This window comes from Gymnoscopelus microlampas, assembly GCF_963454915.1.
Source record: "Gymnoscopelus microlampas genome assembly, chromosome: 22".
Taxonomy (NCBI): Eukaryota; Metazoa; Chordata; class Actinopteri; order Myctophiformes; family Myctophidae; genus Gymnoscopelus; species Gymnoscopelus microlampas.
The window spans coordinates 43,390,682-43,406,843 of record NC_139959.1 but is presented as its reverse complement, the minus strand read 5'-3'; the positions used below and the strand labels follow the sequence as shown (position 1 = coordinate 43,406,843).

Here is a 16,162-nt window from a genome sequence, read left to right as displayed (position 1 = left end):
TTGTTGCTATACATGGTATTAATGAAATTATTAATTTTACTGTGTCCATGAGGATTGAGAATATCTGTATTAAAGTCACCACAGGCTATGTGTACCTTGTTTGAATTGATACTGCCAAACATGCTATCCAGCTTGGCATTGAAAATGTCCAGGCAGGATCCTGGTGATCTATATATACACGTAATAATTATATTTTTAGAGTTCCCAACAGAAATTTCAACAGTGATACACTCAAGAATATTATCTATTTTGGTTGTCATTGTTTTGACCAGACTCCCTCTTAATGCTGTATCAACATAGATAGCAACTCCTCCTCCAACTTTATTAGTCCTATTTAATGTAAATAATTCATAGCCTTCCATTTCGGCACTTTGGATTTTGTCATTATCTAGCCAGGTCTCAGATACAGCTACCACATTGATTTTTTTAAACTTGCACAAATAATCCTTTATGTCATTAACATTTTTATTTAAGCTTCTGCTGTTGAAATGTATTAAGGAAAAAGTGTCATCCATTTGTAATCCTTTAAACTGTGCATCAGTGTAGTATTCACAATTATTAATTGAGTTATTGTAGAAATTGTTTTCAGGGTCTATTTCATTTCCAAGCTCATATGTTTTATATTCAGTGGGATCAAAGTTTTTGAAATTGAAGTGTTCATACTTACTACATAGATTTTCTAACTGTTCTCTGCAGACACTGTGATTAATTATATCTTCAAAGTCATCCCCCTCAGTATCTCTAAATGGAGACAGAGGGTTTTCTTCAATGTCTGCCATTATGATTTGGATCAATGAGCAATATCCCCAGAAACCTTCCTAGATGTACCCATATTTCGCATACATATGGTTGGACTCCTCCTTTTATGACATTGATGCTCAGAGTAACACACACACCCACACACGGTGTTCACTCTCCATTCCGACATCTCACCACTCCGACTAGTGGCTTCCGCGTGCGGTTAGGGTTAGGGTTAGGGTTAGGTATAGGGTTCGTCAACGTCGGAAAGGCGACATGTCGGAAAGGAGAAATGCACCCCCCACACACACACAGGAGCGCACACAACCGTCCCGTTTAGCGTCTCTGTTTAGATCAAGTAAACATACACACACATCTCCCTGCCAATGTCTCTTAAGGGTCCACAATTCAATGCAATAATTGTTACATTCGTTAGTGTCTTTTGTACATTCATCATTGAGTTTGTTTGTATCATATGAGGAGACGCTCAGATGGATGATCAATCGCGCACACACGCATACACGCATACACGCATACACACGCACACACATAGACACACAAAATGACAAACACACAAACACAAAGACACACAGACTTACGGACACACATGCACACATGCAAACATATATTGACGCGACAAAAAAAGACAGCAAACTGCAAAAGAAAATCCCGAAAAGGCTGCAAAAAATAGGGAAAAGGTTATAAAAAATAAGCAGCAGTGTCATAATCCAGCATATCAGCACATGTCGCGGAGAAGAAGAAAAAAACATACTCCAGACAATAAAACATCCATGCAATGTTTCATGTCCTTCACAAAAAGCCATGCAGTATCCTTTGAAAGAATGAGTTCCATGCACACAATAAAGGGCCAAAAAGGCAACGTCATGATAAATAAGAAAGTTCCAAATAATCCAGAAGATGCAGTACCTTCTGTCCATGCAGAAAAGGGAAAGAAAAGGCAAAAATCGAGGCAGAAAAGGCCATATCGAAAAATGTGCATGCATGAGAGAGTATATATAGGTAAAAATAGAGAAATCATAATGATCCATGCCAAATCCATGCCACTTCCATGCAAAAAGTAAGGAAAAAATAAAAATAAATCCTTCTTCCAGTAAAAAAGGGTTCTCAGTATTAACATGCAGAAAAAAGTCATTCCAAAAATAATTTAGGCAGAAAAAATGAGAAAAAAAGTATTGTTCCATATTGTCTAGGAATGTTTATTCAACTGGGATATACATAACTAGCACTATTGCGCCAGCCAGCCAGGTAAAGCACTTCATTTGTATTGGTTGAGTTCGTTGATGTCTCTTACCGTTACAACTCTGGCTTCTTCTGGTGTTTCCCCGTTCAATCTTACCATCACTCTGCAGTTTCTGGTCCAGGTGGCTTTTATTTTATTTTGTTTCCTCAGGGAGCGGGCTTCTCTTGAGATCTCTGCATTTTTTTTGGTTAAATGCTCATTTATATACACATCCGATCCCTTTAATTTCTTCCCCTGCTTCATTAGTTCGGCTTTGTGCTTTCTGTTCCCAAAGCGAACAATGATGGTAGGTTTTGCATTCCGATCCTTCCGCGGGAGTGTATGGCAGGCCACGATGTTGTCTGGATTAACCTTGATATCTTTCGAATCTAGAAACTGAATTACTTGAGTTTCCAGCGTCTGTTGGTCCTCAGCCGGAGCGTCCTCGCCGTCGGGTCTCTCCACGGCTGCAGCTCTGGCGTAAGATCTCGGCTTCACATTCAAACCACTTATGATCACATCCTCCATTCTTGTGTACTGTTCAACATCATGTAATCTCTGTTCCATTTCTTCGATTTTTTTATCCCTCTCTTTGACCGTGTTCTTCAGAGTTTTGATTTCCTCCACCAAAACCTCTAGTGTAGCTTGTTGCTTCACCACTTTGCTCAGCTCTTCTGTCACTTTGCTCAGCTCTTCAGTCAAGGAGGTGAGAGAGTTTTTAATCTCCTCAATATCGTCCTCCATCGTCCTCTGCAGCTGATTATTTTTTCCGTGCGCCGCCATCTTGAAACGTGTAATAAGTTACACTACTCGTTAGTAATAATTACAGTACATTATATAAGTAATATTTTACTGCCCAAAACTGGTTGTCATGTGTGTGCAGTCAGTGTTGGAGTGAAGTAATACATGGACAGTTTCAAATATGTTGTTGCATATAACACTGGCTTGTCTGACTAACATATTATAGTAAATGCAAGTTTGCAACGGGATCATAACATGGATGTATAAAGAGAATGGTAAAGCAGAAAGTCAATATATTTAGGTGTGTGTATATATACACACACACACACACACACACACACACACACACACACACACACACACACACACACACACACACACACACACACACACACACACACACAAACACACACACACACACACACAGCTTGATATGTTGATTAACTATATAACTATCTATATATGTGTGTGTGTGTGTGTGTGTGTGTGTGTGTGTGTGTGTGTGTGTGTGTGTGTGTGTGTGTGTGTGTGTGTGTGTGTGTATATATATATATATATATATATATATATATATATATATATATATATATATATATATATATATATATAGTGTAAGTTAAGAAAAAGCCTTGTGATGAATTGCTATAGCAGTAAAATAGAAACATCAACAGAATGAAGTGGTATAAGTGAAATTAAACTTATTTGAAATTAAACTATGAATTGACTTCATGTGCTAATGGTTATCAGCGGTAGGCCTGAAAGATGACCGTCATGGACATTCTTCAACCTGGTGTGATGAATTGCTCCATTTACAACTGTTACGTCTACACAAACGTTCAGATTTCAAATATGAAGTACTTACCTAAATGCCACGGATGTTACAATTGTGTACGTTCCAGCTTGAGTACCCATATCTTCAGTATTGTTGGATAAAAAGCATTTTAATCCGATCTTCGGCCATTTTCGCATAGAGTTATAATGTGCAATACACCTCCCAACCGATAGGAGCGCGTAGTTGAAAGCTGATGAAAATACGGAGAAAATGGCCGTCGATCGGATTAAAAGGCTTTTTATTGAACAATACGGAAGATATGGGTACTCAAGCTGGAACGTACACAATTGTAACATCCGTGGCCTTTAGTTAAGCACTTCAAATATTAAATCTGATCGTTTATGACCTGGACGTTAGCGTTGTAAATGGAGCAATCCCCAGCACACCACCACACCATGTTGAACGTTCATTTGCACATGCGCAAACAACATAGTCCCGTTTTGACTTTTAAGGGCGTTAGGGAGAAGTAAGCAGGACTATATATATATATATATATATATATATACAATGAATTGACTTCATGTGCTAATGGTTATCAGCGGTAGGCCTGAAAGATGACGGTCATGGACATGCTTCAACCTGGTGTGATGAATTGCTCCATTTACAACTGTAACGTCTACACAAACGTTCAGATTTCAAATATGAAGTGCTTACCTAAATGCCCAGGATGTTCTAAATGCCGACGTTCCAGCATGAGTACCCATATCTTCAGTATTGTTGGATAAAAAGCATTTTAATCCGATCTTCGGCCATTTTCGCATAGAGTTATAATGTGCAATACACTTCCCAACCGATAGGAGCGCGTAGTTGAAAGCTGATGAAAATACGGAGAAAATGGCCGTCGATCGGATTAAAAGGCTTTTTATTGAACAATACGGAAGATATGGGTACTCAAGCTGGAACGTACACAATTGTAACATCCGTGGACTTTAGTTAAGCACTTCAAATATTAAATCTGATCGTTTATGACCTGGACGTTAGCGTTGTAAATGGAGCAATCCCCAGCACACCACCACACCATGTTGAACGTTCATTTGCACATGCGCAAACAACATAGTCCCGTTTGGACTTTTTAGGGCGTTAGGGAGAAATAAGCAGGACTATATATATATATATATATATATATATATATATATATATATACAATGAATTGACTTCATGTGCTAATGGTTATCAGCGGTAGGCATGAAAGATGACGGTCATGGACATGCTTCAACCTGGTGTGATGAATTGCTCAATTTACAACTGTAACGTCTACACAAACGTTCAGATTTCAAATATGAAGTGCTTACCTAAATGCTCAGGATGTTATAAATGCCGACGTTCCAGCATGAGTACCCATATCTTCCGTATTGTTGGATAAAAAGCATTTTAATCCGATCGTCGGCCATTTTCGCATAGAGTTATAATGTGCAATACACCTCCCAACCGATAGGATCGCATAGTTGAAAGCTGATGAAAAGACGGAGCAAATGGCTGTCGATCGGATTAAAAGGCTTTTTATTGAACAATACGGAAGATATGGGTACTCAAGCTGGAACGTACACAATTATAACATCCGTGGCCTTTAGTTAAGCACTTCATATTTGAAATCTGATCGTTTATGACCTGGACGTTAGCGTTGTAAATGGAGCAATCCACCACACCCACCACACTATGTTGAACGTTCATTTGCGCATGCGCAAACGACATAGTCCCGTTTGGACTTTTTAGGGCGTTAGGGAGAAATAACCAGGACTGCAAAATCGGACTTTTAGGGGAACCAGGACCTTCATAATCGGACGTTTAGGGGCTACTGACGGTTCTTCAATAAGTGACTAGTTGGGAGTGAGAATGTGTTGGTGTGTGTGTGTGTGTGTGTGTGTGTGTGTGTGTGTGTGTGTGTGTGTGTGTGTGTGTGTGTGTGTGTGTGTGTGTGTGTGTGTGTGCGCGTGCGTGCGTGCGTGCGTACGTGCGTGCGTGCCTGTATTGAATCCAATACTTTTGTGCTTTTACTCAAGTAACATTTTGAACAAAGGCCTTTTACTTGTAACAGAGTATTTTTATATTGTGGTTATTCTACTTTTACTTAAGCAAAATATGTGAATCCTTCCACCACTGGTAAAATGTGGGTCATGACGCAAGATACAGTTCACTGTGTCATAGCATCACAAATCTCCTGACTCATACACGTGTGTCGTGCGTCATCATTTCTATGACGACTTTATGGCTCTTTTACTTTGAGACATTTTTATTATTGTTTCTTACAGTACAGTGGTCCCCAACCGTATTAGACAAAATACATTATAGTCACTCAAGTCCTATTTTAGAAATAGTGAAAATAGCTTATCTACAAGATCACAACGCGTCGCTATATGTGCTGAGCTTGTAGATCTGTTTAAATGTATGGACTTTTTTTTTACTATTATTCTGAAATTATTTTTAAACATTTTCTGTTTTCATTTTTGAAATGTTTACATTAAAACATGTGTAGTGTTTAAAAAACACTATAGCTCTATTACAGCCATTCTCAAACTGTGCAAGGACCCCCAAATGAATATGTTTTTGACCGTGGACCCCCATCAGAAAATATGTTGTGCCAGGGACCCCCATACAAGATTTGTGTAGTTCAAAATCTGCACTTTTTTCAAGATGGTGAGGATGTACTTAACCCATTAAGACCAGGAACGCATCCGTGTCATTTTAAGACTATTCAAAAATAGCAGATCTACAAGCTCATATCGCTGCACTGAGTGCCGCGCTATGAGCTTGTAGATCTGCTATTTTCTTATTTTTTTAAACTCAAATCTTTGCTTCTGGGGGTCCCTGGTACAAAATATTTTCAGATGGGGGTCCGCGGACAAATACACATCATTTTGGGGGTCCTTTACATGAAAAAGTTTAATAAAGATTTAGAAGACCTTTGTAGAATCCCCAGAAGCAAAGATTTGAGTTACAAATGTTCGCTTTAAAATATTCAAATGTTCATGATTTTTCAAAATAGCAGATCTACAAGCTCATAGCGCGGCACTCAGTGCCGCGCTATGAGCTTGGCACTCTTCTGGTGAAAAAGTTAAAAAAGCCTTTATTAGATGGATATTTCATGATAGAAATACATTAAAAACAGTGCATGGTGACAGGGATACAACCCACACACATATATATATATATATATATATATATATATATATATATATATATATATATATATATATATATATATATATATATATATATATATATATATATATATATATATATATATATATATATATATATATATAAATATATATTGCTGTTGCTAATGCCATGGCATTTGCTGTGAACCTTCCTTCTCCCTGAATGGGGAACTCAGCCGGTTTTGGTAACCATATGGCCTTTCCTCTAGTAGACTAGAGCCACCCTCAGGCAGTGGTGGGCAAAGTACAGTATATACTGTACTCAAATAAATACTCAAGTATTCAAAATGACAAATTACAAAGTACATTTTCAGAATTTGCCCGAAACCGTCAGATATGTTCACAAATAGTGACATTGGCACATCTACCAGTTCACATTGTTCCTTAATTGTTCCTTTGTTGTACCTGTCAGGCTGGCATCAAACACAGGAACACAGGCATTTAGAAACAGTGCGTCATGGCTTATCACCCACAACTAACATCTGCCAAAGTGGAAGGGAAAAGGTATAACTGGCCTTAACCATGTTGCCTTGGTTACTTGAATTCAATGCTTCACGGGGTGTGTGATAAATTCATAGAAAATAAGCCATTTTTGTGGTGAACTACTCCTTTAAGCAAATCATCAGGGGCCAGTTGTACCACCTCACACTAAGTTCAAACTTAGCCTAGTTATAGCTTAACAACATTCAATCAGGTAAATCTCTGTCATTTTAGATTTATTTGGCTATTCAAAAATAGCAGATATAATACAAGCGAGCTTGTAGATCTGCTATTTTTGTTTTTTATCGTGAAAGTGAGTGCAAATCTTTGAATATACATTTAGAAAATATATATATTTCAAGATTTGCACAAATGTTCACATAATAAACAAAAAATATCAGATCTACAAGCTCATAGCTATAAGCTATAACTAGGCTAAGTTTGAACCTAGTGTGAGGTGGTGCAACAGGCCTCTGGGGACCAGTGGTGGAAAGTAACTAAGTACATTTACTGAAGTACTGCATTTAAGTACAATTTTGAGGTATTTGTATCATGACAACACTATGAATATTAATACACAAGAACAATATCAGACTTTTAAGAATCCATTTATTAAACAATGAAACATCTACAGATGATCATACAATAACATGTGAAGAATGAGATGAATATGGAATGAATATGCAAATAAAAACAACAATAACATAATGATGTAATAATGAATCAATAGATGAACAATGAATGATTTGAATGTCATTAATGAATGAATGCAGACATTTAGTAGATGTTTGAATCCAGAGTGATTTACAGAGTTCAACATGAGAGCAGTGGTGGAAAGTAACTAAGTACATTTACTCAAGTACTGTACTGTACTCAAGTACCAATTTTAGGAATTTTTACTTTAGTGGAGTATTTACATTTTTCAATACTTTTACTTCTTACATCTCAGTGGAAAATATTGTACTTTTACTCCACTACAATTATACGAAAACTTTAGTTACTAGTTACTTTGTAGATTTAGACTATTATTACAAAACATACATTTACCACTTCAGCTCTATTTAAACTTTTTTTTTTTAAAGACTTTTACACATTTTAGATGGGACATTCTGCATTTACTTTTGGTACATTTACTCAAATACATTTTTATATTTTGATGCCAATACTTTAATACTTTTACTTAAGTCAATTTTGGATTCTGGACAGAGTATTTCTATACTGCAGTATTGATACTTTTACTTAAGTAAAGAATTGTAGTACTTTTTCCACCACTGCAGTATTGATACTTTTACTTAGGTAAACAAATGTAGTACTTTCCCCACCACAGCATGAGAGTAAAATAATCAACCAACAACATTCTCACAGCAGTAGGAGAGGAAAGAGTTAAACATATCAACCCTATAGAGTAACTAACATGTGGAGTAACCATGGAGACCTGATGTCCTCCTCACATAGAGACTCTATCTCTGCTCACACAGACGTACTGAGGAGGAGGAGAATAACATGAACCCAGCATAGAGCGGTTCAGAGAATGTGTTGGTGAAGGTGAAGGTGAACAGGTGAGTCAGTGAGCCTGAGCAGACCTCATAAAAGGACAGAGTCCCTAAAGGACAGTCCAGATACACTGCTACTCTGTTAGAGCCAGAGGGACGTGGGAGGTGAGTCTCCTTACTATTGTGTACGACATAGTAACTGTATTCATCACAGATCAGACTCCAGGACTTATCATTGTATCCAAGCATACAGTCAACACCACCTCCTTTCCTACTGATTCCTCCGTAAGTCACTGCTATAGTAACCGCTCCATTCCTCTCTACCTCCCAGTAACAGGGTCCAGTCAGACCCTCTGTACACAGAACCTGTTCCCATCCATCAAACCTGTCAGGATGATCAGGATGATGCTGATCCTCTCTCCTCCGTGTCACCACCATGTTGTTCTCAGACAGAGAGAGTTTCTTGTATGCTGTGTTTGTGTTCAGTGTGAGATGAGAGAAATCTGATGAGAAAATAACACAATAAACATTAAACACATCATTCACTGAGTCACACACACACACACACACACACACACACACACACACACACACACACACACACACACACACACACACACACACACACACACACACACACACACACACACACACACACACACACACACACAGAGAGCCTTCTATCAGCTAGCATGCTAGCTAATGCAACGTAGGTTGCGATGTAAACAGCCCGGGGTAATTATTTTGCCACAGCACATTTTAATGAAGACACAGTGAGTGCAGTCATTTAGCCTGTGTGTGTGTGTGTGTGTGTGTGTGTGTGTGTGTGTGTGTGTGTGTGTGTGTGTGTGTGTGTGTGTGTGTGTGTGTGTGTGTGTGTGTGTGTGTGTGTGTGTGTGTGTGTGTGTTTGAGATATAACACAGAACAGGCATTTTATCATTGCAACTGTAAAATCCTCACAACAAACAGAGAGAAAAACTACCATGACCCCTCCCCCCCCCCCCCCTTTTTAATCCTTTTAACCCATTAAAGCCTGGAACGCATATCTGTGTCATTTTAGATGTCTTTGGCTATTCAAAAATAGCAGATCTACAAGCTCATAGCGCGGCACCGAGTGCCGCGCTACGAGCTTGTAGATCTGCTATTTTTGAAAAATCTTCAACATTTTGTGCAAATATTTGAAAATATATATATTTTTAAAGGGAACATTTGTAGCTCAAATCTTTGCTTCATGGGGGTCCCTGGAACAAAATATTTTGGGATTGGGGGTCCACGGCCAGATATATATAATTTTGGGGATATGAAAACGTTTGAGAACCACTGATATTATAGCAACATATGTTTTTCAGAAAACTGTTAGGATTTAGAAGACATTTGTAGAATCTCCTAAAGATTTGAGTTACAAATGCTCGCTTTAAAAAAATATATATATATTCAAAGATTTATACACATCTTCACGATTTTTTAAAATAGCAGATATACAAGCTCATAGCGCGGCACTCGGTGCCGCGCTATGAGCTTGTATATCAGCTATTTTTGAATAGCCCAAATAAAGTTACATAGTCTTTTTCTTTGAGTGAAAGTAATCAACATATACTTAAAGCAGGGGTCTTCAACGTTTTCAGGCCAGGGACCCCCTAGCTGAGAGAGAGATGAAGCAGGGACCCCCTCTATATTGTATAAAATTGTGTTTCAGATAAACTTTTGCTGCTCTTTTTTCCCTCTACATATATAACTCTTTGCCAAAAAATAGCCGATCTGCAAGCTCAACGCCTCGCAGTGCGAGGCGTTGTGAGCTTGTAGATCTGCTATTTTTTGGCTAAAGTTCTCCCAGAAAAGGGATGCTATAGGGTTCAAGTGGTTAATGTAAAATAAATAATCCTATCACACAAAGATTTGGCGGACCCCCTGTAGTAACTCTGAGGACCCCCTAGGGGTCCCGGACCCCCTGTTGAAGACCCCTGACTTAAAGTATTAAAAGTAAAAGTACTCATTTCACAACTTCTATTTTTCCAGAAGTTTTCAAAATGTCAAATAGATCAAAATATTTTGAATAAAGCAGATCTACAAGCTCACAATGTGATGCATTGTGAGCTTGTAGATCAGCTATTTTATAATAGCTGAAGGCTGAAGTATGAAATAGGGTTGAAGTGGTTAATACATGTTTTGTAACAATAATCTAAATGTAAAGTAACTAAAGTAATAATTATAGTGAAGTGAAAAGTATAATATCTGCCTCTGAGATGTAGTGGAGTAGAAGTAGAAAGTAGTAAAATAAACTATTTTTGTGTATTCTGATGGCAATAGTTTTACTTTTACTCAAGTAATTTGTTGAATACAGGACATTTACCGTAATAGAGTATTTCTACATTGTGGTATTAATACTTTTACCTATGTAAACAATCTGAGTACTTCTTCCAACACATAGTCTGTCAGGTAGAAACCTTGTAAGTCCAGACTGTTACTTTACAGGAAAAATAAACTGATCCAATGTAGTTATTATTTATTATCAATTAACAGGGGGGTCCCCACATGATTTTGGGGGGTCCTCAGATGACAGTGAAGTGCATTTAAGGAATTTTAATACCTTTTTAATACCTAAAATTGTGAAAATAGCGAATCATTGTGAGGCGTTGTGGACTTGTAGATCTGCTATTTTCACAATATTTATCTGTGGAACCGAGTCAAACTAAATGTAATGCCTCAACTCCTAAGATTCTAAGTGCTTGTCAGGGTGGGGGGTCCCCAGGTTCAAATATGATCATTTTGTGGGGTCCCCAGTTCAAATATGATCATTTTCACAGGAGAGGAGAGGAGGGGGAGTACACCCTGGAACCCCTTCAAGGACCCCTGGGGGTCCCAAAACCCCACCACTGGTCTACTTGTATCCAAACAATGTCACTGTATGAAGGGTTTGTGTAAAAGTAGTTTACTGATCACCTTGTACTCACGTTTTAAATAGTCCTTTCTATTTGTGCTCCCTGGAGGCACTGATGGTAGTGAGTCATTGACTGGAGGCACTGATGGTAGTGAGTCATTGACTGGAGGCACTGATGGTAGTGAGTCATTGACTGGAGGCACTGATGGTAGTGAGTCATTCTCCTGTCTGTTCACAGAGTCCTGGAGTAATGGCATTACACACATATTAGATTACTGATTACATTTAAGGACACAAGTACAGAAACACATTTCCAACAATGAATAAACTGATAAAGTCTGAGTTTCTTTATCACAATTTTAACTTCATAACTCCCACTTCCAACTTGTGTTGGTATGTTGGCAAGAAAAACTATACAAGTGTTCCTGAGATGTACAGTTAAAAATCACAAGTAAGGCCTTTTTCATAACATGTTGTAGTGGGCTTCCATCAATAAACTACTGAAAGTTGTTCTGAGTTTGAAAACGCAGCTAGAAAAATGTGTACCTACCAACTTTGTCAAGGTTTCATCGACAGCAGCTCTGATTCCCTTCTTATACTTTGAGAAAACACGACCTGTCACTTCAGTGCATTCTGAAACCATCATATGACAGGACAAAGATATTTAGTCATTTGACAATGTAAATGAGCAGAATGATGTACCTCTGTACCAGCGTGAATGTTGTACGTACATAACAAGATATACACTAGGTCTAATTCTTTCACATGAATTACATGTATGACATGTTTTAAATCAGTTTAGTATTTTAGATATATTTTGGCGACAAAACATCATCCCACTTGAATCCTTTCAGCTAAAGTGCCGGCATGGCAATCTCAGAGAATCTGAAACTGTCTTTCTTTTCTACCAAAAACTTGTTTGTGTTTATATCATACAGTATATTTGAAGTTTTTAAATGTACAAAACATGACAGAAATATATTTTGGACACATTATTGAAGTGTTTGAAGTCAATTAACATTGAGCAGGAAGCTCGTAATGTGCTCCCATTTCATGACTTTCCCTAAAAACGTTATATCTGTGTAAGAATGTAAATTCACCTTTGAATGTGGGCCTCTTAGTGGGATCCTTGTCCCAGCATCTCTCCATGAGGTCAACCAGCTCTTCTAATCCATCTGCTTTGCTCTGATCAATTTTGTGAAGATCAGGTCTGTCTCCCTTAAAAGTTATGCTGAATATCAGCACATTACGATTCACCCCTACAACAAATACAGAACAGATATTTGTATATGCGTGCGACTGTGCGTGTGCACGTACATGCGTGTGTATGGTTTGAAATGTGAATACATAGTTATGAATGAGTACATAGTGGTTGTTATGTACATAGTGGTATAAATAATCATAATAATAATAATAATACCTTGATTTTTTTGCACTTTTCTCAAAGTTTACGCATGCTTTACACAGCAAATATGACAAAACAGATAGTTGAAAGGCTCATTACCAAATATCACAAATCAAGCATGTTGATTGTAAGTGAAATTCCTGTACTTCCACTTTTTTTTCAACCACTTAGTTCAAACTCCATTCATTTCATACTTATTGTATGTGTGCTGCTGTTTACATTCATCTCATACTTACTGTATGTGTGCTGCTGTTTACATTGACATTATATAGTGGATCATTTACCTGCTAGATAGGGCTCCTTTCCAGTAAGAAGGGTCCAGATGAGTATGCCGTAACTGATTAAAAATATGTTCAAAAAGGTTTGAAACTGTTTTAACATAATAAATAAATGTAATGACTATATCAACAGCATTCCTCCAAGAGTTTACCTGTAAACATCATAAGAGCGGACAGGACGGTAGTCGTCCTGTTCAAAGGCCTCTGGGGCAGTGTAGAAGAGAGTGCCTCCTTCATTACCTTTGTTGCTGGTATTCAAAACACTGGTGGACACCATAGAGAGGCCAAAATCGGCTATCTGTTAAAAGAAAGAGGATAAAAGACCATTTTAGGCCTTCCTGCTTTGATTTAAGCCCAGTGAAGAGAAGCATCATGGTCTGAAATCGGAATCACACCCTTGAGGTTACGTTGTTAATTGATAGATCAAAGTGGGTGCTCAATTTTATTTATTGTTATAAATGAATGCAAGAGTGACCTGAATGGATACACTCGTGGATAAAGGATAAGGATAATTCCTTTTAACAGGTTGTTCATGAAAGTCCTTGCGGTCTTGTTTCCAATGAGAACCTGTGAGCAATTAGGGGTTAAGAGTCTTGCTCAGGGACAAATTTCATTTCATCGACACATATGCTGACCTGGCCTGGAATCGAACCTGGGGCAACCAGGGGCTCTGGCTACCTAGGCGGGTTCACTAACCATTCAGCTATGGCCGCCCCATACCGTGGGAGTAAGCAACCACGCACACAGTAAGCAACCACGCACACATTTGTGTGTGTGTGTGTGTGTGTGTGTGTGTGTGTGTGTGTGTGTGTGTGTGTGTGTGTGTGTGTGTGTGTGTGTGTGTGTGTGTGTGTGTGTGTGTGTGTGTGTGTGTGTGTGTGTGTGTGTGTGTGCATACCTTGACATCTAAGTAGGCATCCAGTAGTACATTGTCCGGTTTCAGGTCCGAGTGCACAACCGGTTTCTTCTTGCTGTGAAGGAAGTTCATGGCCACGGCCACCTGGTTGGCCAGACGGAAAGCCAGGGCCCAGGGTGGAGGCCCAGCCAGGGCCTTCAGGAGGGACAGCAGGGAGCCTCTCTCCATGAGCTCCATTACTATACCCTGCCTCTTGATATAGCCCAGATCAGAGACAGGGGGAATGCCCTGGTACATCCCATAGACCCTGGGCACAAACTGGTGGGCGACAGCGTCCATGTGACGAGCCTCTCGCCCCAGAGCGGTGGACAAGGTGTCAGAGCTACAGTTTAGGAGGAGAAAGACAGCAGTTACAATCAGTGGTGTAAAGTAATTAAGTACATTTACTCAAGTACTGTACTTAAGTACATTTTTAGATACTTTTACTTTACTGGGGTATTTTCAATTGTCTATAGTTTTACTTCTACTCCACTACATCTCAGAGGCAAATATTGTACTTTTACTCCACTACAATTTTAGTAACTAGTTACTTTGCAGGTATAAATGATTACGTTGTAAAACATTCATTAACCACTTCAGCCCTATTTTATACATAGTGTGATCTTAATGAAATTGAAAATGAAATGCATTTTGTTTTGTATTGTCCATTCTACAACTCTATCAGGCAGAGACTTTTTAATAAGGTAGATCCTAAGTATGAATTTGTGTGGTTGGATGACTCAGAGAAACTGAAACGTCTATTTCAACGAGACATTTTTTCATTTGCTTCATTTCTTGACAAGGCCTGGTCAATGAGGAGGAGGGACATTTACATGTAAAATGGCATTGTCTTATTTTTGTTCTTATTTTGTTCATATAAATACTGTAAGCATGTTTTATTTATTTGGTATGTTATAAGGAAGGACGTACTATGAACAGGAAGGACTGTTAATGGATTGTTAATGGACTGTTAATGTCTTGTTTTCTTTGTGTGTAATGTGTCATATAATCCCATATGGGATGGACCAAAATGGTGGCATGACACGAAAATAAAAATGTCATTCATTCAATCATAGGCTATTTGAAAATAGCAGATCTACAAGCTCACAACATGTCGCATCGTGAGGCGTTGTGAGCTTGTAGACCGGCTGTTTTCAAACATTTTTGTACTTTTACTTTTGGTACTTTAAGTACATTTTGATGCCAATACTTTTGTACTTTTACTCAAAATGTTTTATACTTGTAAGAGAGTATTTCTATATTGCAGTATTGATACTTTTACTTAAGTAAAACATTTGAGTACTTTTTCACCACTGGTTAGAATCCAGTTATGTGAGGCTGACTTTGATAGGACTGAATATTATGAGATATGTGATTGATTAGTGTGAAAGAATCAACCATGTTGCTGATAAAAGTCCTGTAATAATTGCTTTTTTTAAATATCATATTCATCATACCCACTCAGCAGCTTGATGGCAACGTCAAAGCCCCAGTCCTTGTGGCTGGCCTTGTAGACACATCCAAAGCCGCCTGAGCCCAGCTCTTTCCAGTTCTCCAGACTTTCATCACCAATTGTCTCTCTGTCCGGGGCTGCCATCTCTCACCAAAGATTCAAATCTAGAGGGCAGTAAGGCATAGGCAAATTAATATGACATCTTTCCATACTGAAGCAACCAATGAATCACATACACGTACAGTACTTTTCTGCTGACAATGAAGCGTTCAATGACAAAGTTTCCTCTGGCGATAGGGTTGCAAAGTGCTGATGCTTTGTCAACCCATTCAATCCGGGGACGCATCTCTGTCATTTTAGATTTCTTCGACTGTTCAAAAATAGCAGATCTACAAGCTCATAGCTTGTAGATCTGCTATTCTTTGAAAAATCGTGAAAATGTGAACAAATCTTTGAATATATATATATATATATATATAAAGCTGAACCTTTGTAACCCAAATATTTGCTTCTGGTCGATTCTACACATGTCTTCTAAATACTAACAGTTTTGTTTTTTTAAACTTGCTA

General features: G+C 38.3%; 1 protein-coding gene across 1 annotated transcript; it reads right to left on the bottom strand.

The window, feature by feature from the left end:
• Positions 1–13,212: 13,212 nt before the first annotated feature.
• Positions 13,213–15,736, bottom strand: LOC311038666 (receptor-interacting serine/threonine-protein kinase 3-like; the record flags this gene model as incomplete). Its single annotated transcript, XM_084048236.1, has 4 exons — positions 13,213–13,303; positions 13,397–13,542; positions 14,143–14,482; positions 15,597–15,736. 4 exons carry the CDS (start codon positions 15,734–15,736, stop codon positions 13,243–13,245), a joined length of 687 nt encoding a protein of 228 aa, XP_083904362.1. The 3' UTR covers positions 13,213–13,242.
• Positions 15,737–16,162: the final 426 nt, after the last annotated feature.